The sequence below is a fragment of the Bison bison genome, unplaced genomic scaffold (assembly GCF_000754665.1).
Source record: "Bison bison bison isolate TAMUID 2011002044 unplaced genomic scaffold, Bison_UMD1.0 scf7180017864289, whole genome shotgun sequence".
Lineage (NCBI taxonomy): Eukaryota > Metazoa > Chordata > Mammalia > Artiodactyla > Bovidae > Bison > Bison bison.
The window spans coordinates 21,064,436-21,081,719 of NW_011494861.1; the positions used below are offsets into that span (position 1 = coordinate 21,064,436).

Sequence of the window (17,284 nt, forward strand, 5' to 3'; positions counted from 1 at the left end):
AATGGAACTGGAAGAATCAACCTGCCTGACTTCAGACTATACTACAAAGTTACAGTCATCAAGACAGTATGGTACTGGCACAAAGACAGAAATGTAGATCAATGGAACAAAATAGAAAGCCCAGGGATAAATCCATGTACCTATGGACACCTTATCTTTGACAAAGGAAGCAAAAACATACAATGGAGAAAAGACCATCTCTTTAACAAGTGGTGCTGGGAAAACTGGTCAGCCACCTATAAAAGAATGAAACTAGAACACTTTCTATCACCATACACAAAAATAAACTCAAAATGGATTAAAGATCTAAATGTAATACCAGAAACTATAAAACTCCTAAAGGAAAACATAGGCAGAACACTGTCTGACATAAATCACAGCAGGATCCTCTATGACCCACCTCCCAGAGTAATGGAAATAAAAGCAAAAATAAACAAATAGGACCTAATTAAATTTAAAAGCTTTTACACAACAAAGGAAACTATAAACAAGGTGAAAAGATAGCCTTCAGAATGGGAGAAAATTATAGCAAACGAAGCAACTGACAAAGAATTAATCTTAAAAGTATACAAGCAGCTCATGCAGCTCAATATCAGAAAAGTAAACAACCCAGTCAAAAAATGGGCCAAAGAACTAAACAGACATTTCTCCAAAGAAGACATACAGATGGCTAACAAACACATGAAAAGATGCTCAACATCACTCATTATCAAAGAAATGCAAATCAAAACCACAGTGAGGTACCATCTCACGTTGGTCAGAATGGCTGCTATCAAAAAGTCTACAAACAATAAATGTTGGAGAGGGTGTGGAGAAAAGAGAACCCTCTTACACTGTTGGTGGGAATGCAAACTAGTATGGCCATTATGAAGAACAGTGTGGAGGTTCATTAAAAACCTGGAAATAGAACTGCCAGACCACCCAGCAATCCCGCTGCTGAGCATACACACCAAGGAAACCAGAATTGAAGGAGACACGTGTATCCCAATGTTCACTGCAGCACTATTTACAATAGCGAGGACATGGAAGCAACCTAGATGTCCATTGGCAGATGAATGGATAAGAAAGTTGTGGTACATATACACAATGGAATATTACTCAGCTATTAAAAAGAAGGCATTTGAGTCAGTTCTAATGAGGTAGATGAAACTAGAGCCTATTATACACAGTGAAGTAAGTCAGAAAAATACCAATACAGTATATTAACGCATATATATAGAATTTAGAAAGATGGGAACAATGATACTATATGTAAGACAGCAAAAGGGACATAAAGAACAGATTTTTGGACTCTGTGGGAGAAGGCAAGGGTGGGATGATTTGAGAGAATAGTGTTGAAACATGTATATTACCATATGTGAGATAGATGACCAGTCCAAGTTTGGTGCATGAAACAAGGGCACTCAAAGCTGGTGCACTGGGACAACCCAGAGGGATGGAATGGTGAAGGAGGTGGGAGGCGGGTTCGGGACGGGGTGACACATGTACACCCGTGGCTAATTCATGTCAATGTATGGCAGAACCCACCACAATATTGTAATTAGCCTCCAATTATAATAAATAAATTCATTTTTTAAAAAAGAAAAAGGAGGAATTACAAAATAGTAGGAGAAAATAGTAAAGTCAAAATAGTAGGAGAAAAGAAATGATAAAATTAAGACTAGACATTAATACAATAGCAGCAATTAAGAAAGCCAATATTGATTCATTGCAAGATCCCCAAATTGATGAACCATTAGCTAGTTAAATTAGGAAAAAAGAGGATACAAATACCAATGTCAGGAAAGAGATTATATCATTATCATCTTAACAGATGTTAAAAGGACAATAAAATTTTATGAACAACTGTGCCTATCATTTGACAACTTAATGGAATGGAAAAATTCCTCAAAAGACACGAATTACCCAGCTGAGACAAGATGAAATAGAAAATCTGAATATCCCTGTATCAAAGAAATGAATTTTTGTTATTTAAAAACAATAAAAAACAAAAAGACCTCTCCACAGAGGAAGGGAGAAGAAGAAAAAAATTCCAGGCCCATATGGTTCATTGGTGAATTCCATCTAACTGTTAAGGAGGAGATTTTATTAGTCATACATACTTTCTCTCATAAAATAGAATGAGTTGGGAGTATTTTCCATAAATACATTATCCTGCTACCAAAACTTGACATAGACATTACCAAAAAACCCCCAATTAGATCATGTTTATGATTACATAGAATAAAAAATACTACAGAACATTAGTAAATTTAATCCAGCAGTATGTAAACAAGAGGATATCTTCCCCCCAGCAATACAAAGTTGGAGTAACATCTCAAAAGGAACTGATGTAATTTACCATGATAACAGAATAAGGAAGAAAGTCTTAGGATCATTTTAGTAGATGCAGAAAAAGAATTACCAAAACTTAATATCCATTTGCAATAAAACTCTACAAAAATAGGAATAGAACTTCTTCAGTCTGATGAAAGATAGCTGTGAAAAACCTTTACTTGTCATATTTAATGGTGAAATAGGGGAGATTTTCCCTCTAAAATCAGCAAGGCTACTATGTCCATTTGCACTGCTTTAATTCGGTGTTGTACTGGAGGTCCTAGACAGTGTAATAAAATAAGAAAAAAGGTACAAAAACTTGAAGAAGTGAAACTCTCATTATTTGTAGAAAGCATGATTGTCCACATAGAATATACTAAGGAATCCATGAAAACCTATTAGAACTAATGAGTGAATTTATTAAGGTCAAAGATAAAATATTAAAAATATATATTGTATTAATTATATAGATTAACAGTAAAAATAATATGTGAAAAAAGTGAAAGAGGAGAGTGAAAAAGTTGGCTTAAAGCTCAACATTCGGAAAACGAAGATCATGGCATCTGGTCCCATCACTTCATGGGAAATAGTGGAAACAGTGTCAGACTTTATTTTTGGGGGCTCCAAAATCACTGCAGATGGTGATTGCAGCCATGAAATTAAAAGACACTTACTCCTTGGAAGGAAAGTTATGACCAACCTAGATAGCATATTCAAAAGCAGAGATATTACTTTGCCAACAAACGTCCGTCTAGTCAAGGCTATGGTTTTTCCTGTGGTCATGTATGGATGTGAGAGTTGGACTGTGAAGAGAGCTGAGCACCAAAGAATTGATGCTTTTGAGCTGTGGTGTTGGAGAAGACTCTTGAGAGTCCCTTGGATTGCAAGGAGATGCAACCAGTCCATCCTAAAGGAGATCAGTCCTGGGTGTTCATTGGAAGGACTGATGCTGAGGCTGAAACTCCAATTCTACTTTGGCCACCTCATGAGAAGAGTTGACTCATTGGAAAAGACCCTGATGCTGGGAGGGATTGGGGGCAGGAGGAGAAGGGGACGACAGAGGATGAGATGGCTGGATGGCATCACTGACTCGATGGACGTGAGTCTCAGTGAACTCTGGGAGTTGGTGATGGACAAGGTGGCCTGGTGTGCTGCGATTCATGGGGTCACAGAGAGTCGGACATGACTGAGTGACTGAACTGAACAGAACTGAACTTAAGCCCATCCAATATGTTTAATTTTGTGAGTTCATATGATGTTAAAAACTAATTGGTTATCATGGAAGATGATGGAGAACTAATTCATTTTCTTAAAAAATGGTAAATAAAGAGAAAGAGCCAGTTACTTATCCTGTCTTTCCTGAATGAACTGGTAGGACTGGGTAACCAAATAACAGATGAGGGGACCATATCTCTATAAAATATTCCAACTAAATAATAAAAAAGAATTGATAGAGTTAGAATATCACTGTATTAAAACTCTGAATGAATAGTAAATCAGGCATTGACCAGTAATGGCTACGATAACAGCACCAACATAGAGACAGCCAGACATTATGTGTTCTTTTTAGAATACGACATCACCAATAGTTTTGTTAAAGGGATGGAGCATGAGTCTGATCAAGCCTCTGGGTCCAGCTACCAATTTGCGAAAAATAGAGTTTGTACTATGAAAGTGTCATCTGCAAAATCTACTCTGAGAAAATTAAATCATGTAATATATTTGAAAACATAAACTCTTAGAAAAACATAAGATAACTAAAATGGATTGGAGATGGAAGAGAGTGGAAGTAGAAATAAACGTCAATTGCTTCCTTATGGTGGGAGTATATAGAGAAGATAGCATAACACAGGTATTAGGGCAATGTGTCTGATATATCAGTTGATGGACTAAACTAATGTACTAAAAGATTCTGAGGATCACAAAGCAAAACTCAACTATGTTTCGTACTGATTTGGAAATATCTCTGTATTAACTCATTAAAAAATACAACAGGTGTAATCTATTATGCTGAAGGATGATGTATATTCAAGTGTTGACAGTTTCTGGCAAGTTTCACCCAAGAATCTGCTGGTGATGGTTTCCACACGAAACTATTAGTAGTGCTTACCTCCAAGGAGGTGCTCTCCTGGTCAGCTGAGAAATGAGAGTGGACTGGAGACTTACTTTTTGCTATATACCTTTAAAAAACTTGCAAATATCACTTATTCAAAAAAATTGATAACTTATATTTTAAAAAATCCTTCCCAGCCTAGTCTTATGTTCAGCTGAATTGCACATTCATAGTACTAGGCACTTATAGAGAAGGTAAAGAAACGCTTAAAGAGACTAATGAACATAAAAAGGAAAGAAGCCATAGTATGTAATGTACAAAGAAGTAAGTAGAGGTACCAAATCTAATTCATTACCACCCTTCCTCGGTCCTCTACCAGTTCTTTCTCTCTCAGGATATTCATGATTGGCTATATAATGACTGTTTTAAACTATGACTTGACTGATACAGGGCACCACATTTGCAAGTGTCCTGGGAGAAGTCATAAAGAGTTGACTTGGACCTGAGAGCATTACACCAACAAGAAGTAGGCACTGCAGAAATCCCACCCTTTGGGCTTGGAGGCAGTGACTGAGAAGGTGGAGATGGAACTGGCAGGGCCAGTGAGCACCAAGCCCCTTGAGCCCCTGAGGGTAACTGAGTTGGCTGGTATGCTGGCAGACATGTGATGCAGCAGGCCGGTGTTCCGCATTCAGGATGCCTGCGGAGTGCTGTTCGTGTCCATGTTCTTCAGGTTCAAGGACGATGACAAGATGGTCTTCCAGACAGAACCTAAGGAAATCAATGGTCATACCTCTGGTATTAAAAAGGCTCTGTGGTGATAAACAGATCCTTTCAGCGGGCGATAAAACCGTTCTACTTCGGGATCACACTACTATGACAGAGGTGAACTCTCTAAGTTTTGATGTCTTCAGTAGTGTGGGATGTAGTCCCAGGGAGTGCCTGGTAATGATGTATGGACCATCTGTTGCTTTTCATGGTGCGGTGAGTTTGGACTCAAATCGTATGAAGCTCCTGCAGCCATCAATTCTGCATCTCTTTGCCCTGAGAATTTCTTGTAGCAGCATGTGAAGGTTTTAAACCTTATAAATATGATTATGATAGTGAAGATGAATTAGAATCCTACAAAGGACACTTTGGTCCCATTCACTGTGAGGTTTAGGTCTGATGGAGAACTCTATGCCAGTGGTTCTGAAGATGGAACATAGAGACTGTGGCAGATTATGGTAGGAAAACCTATAGTCTTTGAAAAGGTGTGCTTCCTGAAGATAGTCGTGAGCTGGCAAAGCTGAGGATCAGTTTTTCAGAGACAACAGAAGAAGAAATAGAAGAAATTGCTTCAGAGAATTCAGATTCCATCTAGAGTTCAACTCCTGAAGTTATGGCCTGAGCGTCAGACAGATGCCACAGATAGTACACAACTTACAGGCTAAAACAAGCAGAGAGAAGCATCAGCCTCCGACTTACTCTCTGCTTAAGGCAAACATGAGCAGTAAATAATGAGGAATATGAATAAGCTCCAGTGCTAGAACTTACCAACTCGGTGATACCCATGAGTGAAAACATAAGAGTATTAGATTAAGACAGATGGAGTTATACTCGTGTAGTCTGATGGTCTGTTGTCTTTTTAATGAATATATGTAAGCCAACATTCAATTTCTCTTATTACAGTTAGATTTCTGGTAGCTGTTTCTGTTATTATGAAGAGGGGAAATGTATTGGTTTATTTTTCTGACTCTTCTCTTAAAGCAGAAAGTTGGGTTTGTTTGTTTGCTTTAATTGTAAAGAAGAGGGAATACATGATAAAGCAACGGGTTTGACATCTCTTTCATTGTACACTACTTCTAATTGTTGTGCCTTGTCTCAATAAAATGCCTCTAAAACTAAGACATCCCACCCTTTGTCAAGGGGCGGTCCTTTAAAAGTGTTTGCACTGTGTTCCTGTTGATCTTCTCCAAGGTGAGTGAGTCAGGGCAAGGATTTATTTCCTACCAACATCTAATTAGGCCCAGGTGGTGCAGTGGTAAACAATCCTCCTGCCAGTGCAGGAGAAGCAAGGGACGTGGGCTCAATCTCTGGGTCAGGAAGATCCCCTGGAGGAGGAAATGGCAACCCAATCCAGTATTCTTGCCTGAGAAACCCCATGAACAGAGGAACCTGGTGGACTCTACAGTCTGTGGAGTCACAGAGAGTCGGCCACACGACTGAGCAACTGAACACACACACACTTTATTAGCAAGGACAAACTTAACTAATTCACTGTGCAGTTTAAAACAGACATACTTGTTATTTCTTTTACATATATTCTCTTCTGTCTCTATTTGGTATAATTCTTCATTTTTCCAGGGTAAGAAAATCAGTGTGCTGTAGAAAATACACTTATACTTGCCTATTTATCCCAACTTCAAGGGTGAAATAATAAGCATAGTTTTAAGGAAACATTTAAAAATAGTATTATTTTATTGCATGTGAAAAGTGGTCATGAATATTCTTTCTGTGAACATAGAGAAATATCAACAGTTTTATTATGATTTCTGTATTTTGTGTGTTCCCCTCTTTTTTAAGACTTTCGCTTTATAATCATACATTGTGAAACATGAGAGGTAAAAATGTCTTCTAATTTTCTTTTTAATTACCATGTGCTCTAAAAGGAACTTGAAGCTGGCCTAGAAGTTTATGGTGAGGGATTATAGGTTGCTTGGTTTGTGTTACACTCACATGGAAGCAAATGTTTATTGAATGCCTGAATTTACTCCTACAAATGTAGTTTGGAGTCCAAGTCCAAATTAAAGCATTGTCCATGAAGCATCTGTATATGTTATATTCCTGTTTTGTTTTCTTGTTTGTTTTTCTGACAGTTAATTTTTAAAGAGCAACTTTCACCCAAAAAACTGGGCTTCTTAAATGTAATAGAGCTTGTTGGAGCTCTTAGTGACATTCTCCATGTTGAGTTCAGGGAAGGAGAACAAGACTTGCTGGTGTTTGATGCTGATATGAAGCCTCTAGCCTCTGGTGAGTTGTATTACAGTATGATGCAAACCTGGTGTTTAATTATCTCTGTAAGGACAAGGAAAAGGAAAGCATCATTTAGGTAACAACCTTAATTGTAACCACATCAACCAAACAGATCACCTGTTAGCCTTGAAAATGTTTTGTATATAATGACCTCCTTCCTGATGATGTATGTTGTAATAATGCTGCTGCATTAAAATCTGAGTTTTTAAAGTTTGCTTTCTTCATTGTTTAGAGTTTTTAATAATTCTGAAGAAATACATTTCCTGAAATGATGCTCTCACGGGGAAACACTAGGTAGTTCAGTGGCTCTTAACCCAGTTGTTGAGCACTGAGCAGTCCATGTAATTCTTTTATGTAAGTACAGTATAGTCCATTTAACCAGTCTCCTATCAATGGACATGTAGAGAGTATCCCTTTTTTTGTATTATAAACTATACAGTGTTCAGTATCCTTGTGCCTACATCTTTGTATAGTTACTAGTGTATTTCTGTAGGAGCTGCTATGGTTTTATATATCTGGAATCCATTTTAGTGTGTCAACCTCTTATAATTGTCATAAACATATAAATTTGAACAAAATATGTGATTGGTTTGGGAATTCCCTAAAAAGTAAGAGATTGTATTATGGAATATTAAGTGGTTACATACATTGAGGTTCCATTGTACATTAGTAGTACAAGTAGTTATATTGTACATTAAGCAACAGTGACTGTTCATAGCTAGAGTTGAACAAGAAATAAATTGAAATCAGGATGTTGAAAAATAAAACCTTTCACCAAAGTTTAAAAAACCTTACCAGACTCCTCTTCCAACCTCCGCCCTCAACATAAATAATGTAAGATCTATTCCCATCTGGAACTTCCCTTGTGTCTCTCCATACTGAAAGGTCTGCAAAGACAGGTTCATATCTATCATTATCTGCCCAGTGCCTGACACATAGAATGTGCTTAGTAATAGTTGACAGATTATTTTAATAGATACACATGGGCTTCTTTATTGGTCATTTCAGATGGAGCTGTGTCATCAGTCAGAAATTCATTTTTAGTTCAACCAGATAAGAAAACAGAAGCCAAAGCTTGTGTGTCCAGTCCCCCTAGAAATTCACTGTCTACTGCTGTTATCAAGGAGACTACTTGGGATTGCCCTTCAAAAAACCATAAGGAACCAGAACAGAAGATTTTCAAGAAGCCTAATCTGGTGGTAAAACCTTTGCAGCTGGTGAGTATGGTTTGATGTCTGTCTTCATGTACTGGAGATTCAGCATTATGAAAAGTAACTGAATGAGTGTTTCTTTAGACAAAATTTCTGTTTGAGAAAAAGTCTTATTTCTGGAAATATGATTTCTTAGACAAGACCAGAACTTTGGTCTGAAGTCATCTTATATAGCATTTATTCTGGTTTTCAGCCTTTTATATAACTAGCTTTCCTTGAGTCTCATTTCAGAGTTTTCAGTTGGCTTTGAAGAGTTGACTATTGTGTGAGGATGACATTGCTTGACAGACATTGATTCTCTGTCCATGTGTTTCTGTAGGCTTGAAAACCCCTCAGGGCTTCAGAGGGAAGACCTGAGAAGCTTGGCTGTAACTGTATTCTCAGTACTGCTGCACGTTGCCCCTGCACCTAGCCTCAGTTGTGGGGTGCTTTTCTCTTTTATTTGATCTCCACACACACACTTCTCCGCTTTTGTGTTCTCATCTCCTGTTAGTTATTTTGTCATTATTAAGAAATGAGTTGCTTCCTCTTATTCCCTTTTGCCCTTTACACCTGGCTTCTTTCATGGAAGGAAAACATTTTATTTGGAGAGCCTGCTGTATTTTCTAGAGGATGATAGAAAAGCCTAAAGGAAAATAGTATATTTTAGAATGAAAGTGTTTGAGAAGCCCCATTTTTGGTTGGAAAAGTAGTCTGAAATTTAATCCATTCTTTAAAGTTGCCTTTGTTGGTAGGATTGGTTAGGATGAGGCTGTATCTTATTTAGGCTGTAACTTAGTTCACCCTAAGTATTTGAAGCACCATGTTTTCAGTTTTGTGCAGAGCAGTTGTGTGCGACACACTTTTAACTCTCTTTATGTAATATAAGACAGTACTTTTTGTACTTTAAGGTAGGTAAGGATCATCTTGGAAATTGTTTTAAAGGCATAACTGTGGGTCTCACTTCCAGATATTCTGAATCACTGAATCTGGGCTACAGCCTAAGAATTTTCATTTTTATAATTTGCCAGATGTTTCTAGTAAAGGTAACTCATGAAATATACTTTAAGAAACATTGTCAAAGTTTGACATGTTACTCAAAGATTTATAGTGGTTTCTTTGTTGTTGTTTTTAATTTGTAGCAAGTAGAAATTAACAAATCCCAGCTCAACTTGGCAGTGGCAAATCATGACATCCCACCAGATGCTGTGCGGGACAAGAAATTATGCAGACTGCCCCCATTAGATACCAGTACCCTCGTGGGTGTCTTTGTGGAGTATATCCTCTCTCCTAGTCAATTCTACATCCGAATCTACAGCAGGGATTCATCAGAGTTACTTGAGGACATGATGATTGAAATGCGGTAGGAATCTGTTATTTTCAATGTATTTTTCACGTACCTTGTTAAATCAGTTCTCAAACATTTTGGTCTCGGGTTTTAAAAATTAAGGACTCAGAAGAGCCTTTGCTTAGCGGTATTTATTGTACCAAAAATGAAACTGCGAAAATGTAAAATATTGTTTAAAAATCATGATAAGTTCATTTTTCTGAATATAATATTTTTATGGCAAATAGCTGTAGTTGGCTTACTAGAAGAAAGTTGTATTTCAGTATCTGTTTCTGTTTTTAATTTCTTGAGATACATTCTTTTGGTGAAAGTTTATGAAAACATCTGGCCTCAAATAGGTACATAGTTGGGAAAAGAGTATTTTAACAGCCTTTTCAGAAAATTGTGAATACTCTTTTGAAAGTATATGAAACGTTGACAAGTAGTGGTTTCTTAAGGTTAGATGTAATGTGGAATTTGAACTTTTCAAACTCTACTATGTTAAAATCCATTTTTTAACTTTGCACTTTGAATGGATCCAGTATTAGCTATATAATTGCAGGCTCCAGTGCAAACTTGAAATGCAAGACTTCTTGTTTTAAAATGAAGAATTTCAAAACAGCAGTAGCAGAGCATTATTAGAGTGAGCATTCAGTTCATTTCAGTCTCTCAGTCATATCTGACTCTTTGTGACCCCATGGACTGCAGCATGCCAGGCTTCTCTGTCCATTGCCAACTGCCAGAGCTTGCTCAAACTCAAATCCATTGACTTGGTGATGCCATCCAACCATCTCATCCTCTGTCACCCCCTTCTCCTCCTGCCCTCAGTCTTTCCTAGGATCAGGGCCTTTCCAGTGAATCAGTTCTTTGCATCAGGTGGCCAAAGTATTGGAACTTAAGCTTCAGCATCAGTCCTTCCAATGAGTATTCAGGACTGATTTCCTTTAGGATGGACTGGTTGGATCTCCTTGCTGTCCAAGGGACTCTCAAGAGTCTTCTCCAACACCACAGTTCAAAAGCATCAATTCTTTGGCACTCAGCTTTCTTTATGATCCAACTCTAACATCCATACATGACTACTAGAAAAACCACAGCTTTGACTAAATGGACCTTTGTCGGCAAGTGAAGTTGCTCAGTCGTCTCCAACTCTTGGCCACCCTGTGGACTGTAACCTACCAGGATCCTCTGTCCATGGGATTTTCCAGGCAAGAGTACTGGAGTGGGTTGCCATTTCTTTCTCCAGGGTATCTTCCCAACTCAGGGATCAAACCAGGGTCTCTCGCATTGCAGGCAGACACTTTACCGTCTGAGCCACCAGGGAAACCTTGCCGAAGGTTTGTCAGCAAACCTTTGTAATATTCTGCCTAGGTTGGTCATAGCTTTTCTTGCAAGGAGCAAGTGTCTTTTAATTTCGTGGCTGCAGTCACCATCTGCAGTGGTTTTGAAGCCCAAGAAAATAAAGTCTGACACTATTCCCACTGTTTCCCCATCTATTTGCCATGAAGTGATGGGACCAGATGCCATGATCTTAGTTTCCTGAATATTGAGCTTTAAGCCAACTTTTTCACTCTTCTCTTTCACTTTCATCAAGAGGCTCTTTAGTTCCTCTTCGCTTTCAGCCATAAGGGTGGTGTCATCTGCATATCTGAGGTTATTGATGTTTCTTCCGGCAATCCTGATTCCACCTTGTGCCTCATCTAGCCCTGCATTTCACATGATGTACTCTGCATGTAAGTTAAACAACCTGGGTGACAATATACAGCCTTGATGTACTCCTTTTCCAATTTGGAACCAGTCTGTTGTTCCATGTCCAGTTCTAATTGTTGCTTCTTGACCTGAATACAGATTTCTCCAGAGGCAGTTAAGGTGGCCTGGTATTCCCATCTCTTGAAGAATTTTCCACAGTTTGTTGTGATCCACACAGTCGAAGGCTTTGGAGTAGTCAGTAAAGTAGAAGTAGATGTTTTTCTGGAACTCTCTTGCTTTTTCTGTGATCCAATGGATGTTGGCAATTTGATCTCTGGTTCCTCTGCCTTTTCTAAATCCACCTGGAACATCTGGAAGTTCTTGGTTCATGTATTGTTGAAACCTAGCTTGGAGAATTTTGAGCATTGCTTTGCTAGCATGTGAGATGAGTGCAATTGTGCAGTAGTTTGAACATGCTTTGGCATTGCCTTTCTTTGGGATTGGGATGAAAACTGACTTTTTCCAGTCCCATGGCCACTGCTGCGTTTTCCTAATTTGCTGGCATACTGAATGCAGCACTTGCACAGCATCATCTTTTGGGACTTGAAATAGCTCAACTGGAATTCCATCACCTCCACTAGTTTTGTTGGTAGTGATGCTTCCTAAGGCCCACCTGACTTCGGACTCCAGGATGTCTGGCTCTAGGTGAGTGAACACACCATCATGATTATCTGGGTCATGAAGATCTTTTTTGTATAATACTTCAGTTTATTCTTGCCACCTCTTCTTAATATCTTCTGCTTCTGTTAGGTCCATACAGTTTCTGTCTTTTATTGTGTCCATCTTTGCATGAAATGTTCCCTTGGTATCTCTGATTTTCTTGAAGAGATCTCTGGTCTTTCCCATTCTATTGTTTTCCCCTATTTCTTTGCATGGATCACTCACTTTCTCAAGGCTTTCTTATCTCTCCTTGCTATTCTTTGGAACTCTGCATTCAAATGGACATATCTTCCCTTTTCTCCTTTGCCTTTAGCGTGTCTTCTCTTAGCTATTTGTAAGGCCTCCTCAGACAACATTTTTGCCTTTCTTTTTCTTGGGATCCTGTACAGTGTCACAAACCTCCGTCCGTAGTTCTTCAGGCACTCTTAACCATGAGATCTAATCCCTTGAGTGTGTTTGTGACTTTCCACTATATAAGTAAGCATAGAGACCTTCTAAGTGTAGACTCAATGGAACATCATGCATTGGTCTTTTGGAAAATACTGGTGCAGTGAGTTATATACGTCTTCCAAATGTGGATGTTTCATCACACATACATTTTTTAAAAATCACACTCATTAGTATTTCTGATATCATCAGGAGAGTATTATGTATTAGAAAGCTGTCAAGCTCATAGTGCTAGATGTAACATTTCGAAAATCCTAATTTTAATTGGAAAGGTTTGAATTTTATCATTGACAATAAATACTGTAAATATTTTCCTGGAAGTGACAAGCCCACTTCATTCTTGAGAAAGTGTGTGTCAAATACCCAAATCTGAATAAACATAGTTTCTTAGTGGACCTTTCAAGCAAAAATGGTGTTTAATAGTGTCTTATTCATCTTCCAACTAAAAACAATACTCCACACGCACGTACATACATACAGAACAGCTAGTTCAGTTCACAACTGAAATCTATAAGTGCTTTTCCTTAAGGCAATTTAGGAAGTATTTTACTTGTACTTCCCTTTTTGTTACAGAGAATATTGAAAAGATAGTCACTCTGTGTTTGAGATTTAATACACTTAATAATTTTTATTGCTTTATCATGGACATTCTTAAGTGAAATTAGCCTTTTTTTTTCCTTTAAAAAAATTTTAATTGGAATGCATGGCAGTGAAAAATGAATGACTGCTAGTACAGTTGAATTGGAGAAGGCGATGGCACCCCACTCCAGTACTCTTGCCTGGAATATCACATGGACGGAGGAGTCTGAAAGGCTGCAGTCCATGGGGTTGCTTGAGGGTCGGACACGACGGAACGACTTCACTTTCACTTTTCCCTTTCATGCATTGGAGAATCAAATGGCAACCCACTCCAGTGTTCTTGCCTGGAGAATCCCAGGGACGGGGGAGCCTGGTGGGCTGTCGTCTATTGGATCGCAGAGTCGGACACGACTGAAGCCGACTTAGCAGCAGCAGCAGTACAGTTGAATGCCACTGGTTTGATTCAGCAAAGGCACCTGGAGTTTTACCCTTTTGTAAAACTTTGTAAAAGCAAAGGCACCGTTGCTTTTATACCATCAATGCAAATGTTAACCCAGTGAAAAGGGCAGATAATTATTTTCATAATAATACAATATATTAAAATAGCTTTGATCTTATGAACTATTGAAAGTGTGTCAGGGTCCCAGGAATTTGTAAACTGCACTTAGAGAATTACCACTCTAAATTATCTTTTCTCTACTGAATAATGTCTTTTGTTAGTAAACACTGTATAAAATGTTTATGTTTTCATTCACTAGATTTATTCATGAGCAGCAATCTGATTTTTACATTAGTGTCACATATAAGAGTAATTTATTTTGTATCTCTCCAAAAGCATACTTTGTTTTTTCTAAGTTGACTGTATCACTATATTATATATATTATATATATCACTATATTATATACTGTATCCCTATATATATGTATGCTAAGAATACTTGGTATAATGTTACATAATGATCACTTAGTAAATTTCTATTTGAAAAAGTTTATTGGTAAAAAGAGAGGATTTGGACATGAAAAAGAAAATTAATTGGTATCATAATAAGCATTACCAAATCAGAAAAAGTGAGAATTTTTCTTTGCCTTTTGCCAAGACTTTCCTGCTCTTGATACATCAGTAAAAATGATCTTTAATTTTTTTCTTTTTCTATGGATTTCTTTTATGGAATTCTGCAGGCGCTGTTATTCTAATCAGTTGGTTTCTGATCGATATGCCATGCCAGAGTGTTTTATCCAGCCAGGACATCTCTGTTGTGTAAGGATTTCTGAGGATAAGTGGTGGTATCGGGTCATTATCCATCGAATTCTCGGGAAACAGGAAGTTGAAGTGTTCTATCCAGATTTTGGAAACATTGGAACTGTTCAGAAGTCTTCCCTGAGGTTCCTCAAGTGAGTTAATAAATTCATTAAGAACAATTTAGGTTTGAACCACAATGCTGGAGCTGTGGGGGAGTTAGGACCTCTCTTCCTTTTCTCCTGCCTCTCTCCTTTCTACTCCTTTCTTCGTAGTGCAGATTTGGCAAATGGTCATTTAGTTTCACAGTTAGATTACAATCTCGTGTGTTTTCTCTCACATGACTGTGAATCTGAATGGACCATGAGACTAAATTTCATTCTCTTATTAAGAAAATGATGCTTTGGGTCATGCTAAGTGTTGCATATATATATCATGAAGTTTGGATTGTTTCCACCTATATTTTAATTTGATGGTTTCAAAGACTGTTATGTTTTACAAATTTCTTTCTTAGACATTATTGTGAAGTGTTAAGACATTTCATTTAAAAATGCATGCATTAAATACTCTGAAATGGTGTGAAAAACTGAAATCAAGAAGTGGATAAGACTTGCACCACAGCTACTGAAGCCCATATGCCTGGAGCTCGTGCTTTACAACAAGAGAAGCCACCTCAGTGAGAAGCCCGCGGGCTGCAGTGAAGAGTAGCCACCACCTGCTGCAACTAGAGAAAGCCCACACGCAGCAAGAAGATCTAGCGCAGCCAAAAATGCATAATTTTTTTTAAAGAAAGGGATAAGAGATTCCATAAACTGCAGTTTTAAAATATGATTAAATATTCATGTATCTGTCTGTTGCAGGTGCTGCTACACAAAGCTTCCTGCTCAGGCTATCCCTTGTTCTTTGGCATGGGTGAGACCAGTAGAGGTATGTTTGTTTGTTTCCCATTTAATAAGCAAACATTTGATGCCAAGATCTTCTAAGTTCTCTGGATAAAAAAATAAAACATGAAAAAGAAAGTCATTGTAGACAGTATGGGAGAAAGGCATGTAGACAAAAATAATTGTACTGTGTCAGATTTCCTAGGGAATTTTATAGTGTATGATAGAAATACAGAAGGAACAGCCCTCGTTTCTGTTCAACGTAATCAGAGACAGTGTCTTAAAAGAGGTGACATTTGCATGAAATTTTGAAGGAAGATTAGCATCATAACTGAACAAACAAGAAAGGCATTCCAGGCAAAGGAAGAGTAGCATGAAATATCTCAAATTTGAGGAATTTTAAGTGGTTCTATTTGGCTATGTAATAGAGGATGAGCTGCAGTTGCTGCCGCTGCTACTAAGCCGCTTCAGTCGTGTCTGACTCTGTGCGGCCCCATAGACGGCAGCCTACCAGGCTCCCCCGTCCCTGGGATTCTCCAGGCAAGAACACTGGAGTGGGTTGCCATTTCCGTCTCCAATGCAGGAAAGTGAAAGTGAATTCGCTCAGTCGTGTCCGACTCTTAGCGACCCCAGGGACTGCAGCCCACCAGGCTCCTCCGTCCATGGGATTTTCCAGGCAAGAGTACTGGAGTGGGGTGCTGCAGTTGGTGCATGGCAAATGATGTCAGAGAAATAGGAGGCTAAGGTGGAGACCTGCAGCCATGTGCAGGAGTCTGGACATTGTCCTTTATTTTTAAAAAACGTTTTATTTTGTATTGGCGTATAGCTAGTTAACAAACAATGTTGTGATAGATCAGATGGACAGCAAAGGGATTCAGCCATACATATACATGTATCCATTCTCTCCCAAACTCCCGTCCCATCCAGGCTACCACATAACATTGAACAGAGTTCAATTATCTTAGGTTAGGTTGGATATCTGTTTTAAATATAGCAGTGTGTACATGCTGGATGCTGTCCTTTAGTTTCTGGGGAGCAACTAAAGAGAACTGCCACAAGCAGAAATAAATTTTTTAAAGAATTCTCTAGTGACATTGTTGTAGAAGATGTTTGGCATGGGATGGAACAGGAGCCATTTTCATCCATATAGATACATATAGTTGTGCAGTTGTAATTATGCACCTAATTTTGTTTTTTTTTCCCCCTCAGAACTCTTAATTATACATACTGTACACATTTATTATCCCATATTGGTCTGTTTAAATAACTTAGCAGTAGCTTCCATTTGTGTTGTTGTTCAGTTGCTAAGTTGTGCCTCACTCTCCTAAGCAGGGCCTCACTGCTCCTCACTGCAGCACACCAGGCTTCCCTGTCTTTCTCTGTCTCCCAGAGTGTGCTCAGATTCATGTCCATTGAGTCGGTGATGCTATTTAACCATTTCATCCTCTGCCACCCTCTTCTCCTTTTGCCTTCAATATAGTATTAGAACCATCTGCTAATGAAATTGAAGTTTACAAATTTACTCTTTAGGAAACAAAACTATATTATTGAGGTAACATTGAGTTATAACATTATGTTTCATATGTACAACATTGTATTTCCACTTCTGTGTACATATATCCTACCACATACTCACTACCAAAAGTTTGTTTTCCATCAGATGACCCCACCCCCTTTACCCATTTTTGCGCACCCCCTTCCTTCCCCTCTGATAACCAGTACTCTGTTCTCCATATGTACATATTTGTGTGTTTGGTTTGTTCATTATTTTTTGTTTGTTTGTCTAATAGTTTTTAAATACAAGAGTGAAATCATGTGATATATGTCTTTCTC

At 38.2% G+C, this 17,284-nt stretch overlaps 1 protein-coding gene and 1 pseudogene across 1 annotated transcript in view; both read left to right on the forward strand.

The window, feature by feature from the left end:
* The window catches only part of TDRD5 (tudor domain containing 5), a 77,290-nt gene that overhangs the window by 37,973 nt on the left and 22,033 nt on the right, over positions 1–17,284 (forward strand). Inside the window, 7 exon segments of the mRNA XM_010850151.1 lie at positions 5,977–6,009; position 6,716; positions 7,228–7,381; positions 8,429–8,601; positions 9,717–9,937; positions 14,513–14,725; positions 15,431–15,497. Coding sequence (XP_010848453.1) covers positions 5,977–6,009; position 6,716; positions 7,228–7,381; positions 8,429–8,601; positions 9,717–9,937; positions 14,513–14,725; positions 15,431–15,497 — 862 coding nt within the window.
* On the forward strand, positions 5,092–5,759 carry LOC104996043 (annotated as a pseudogene).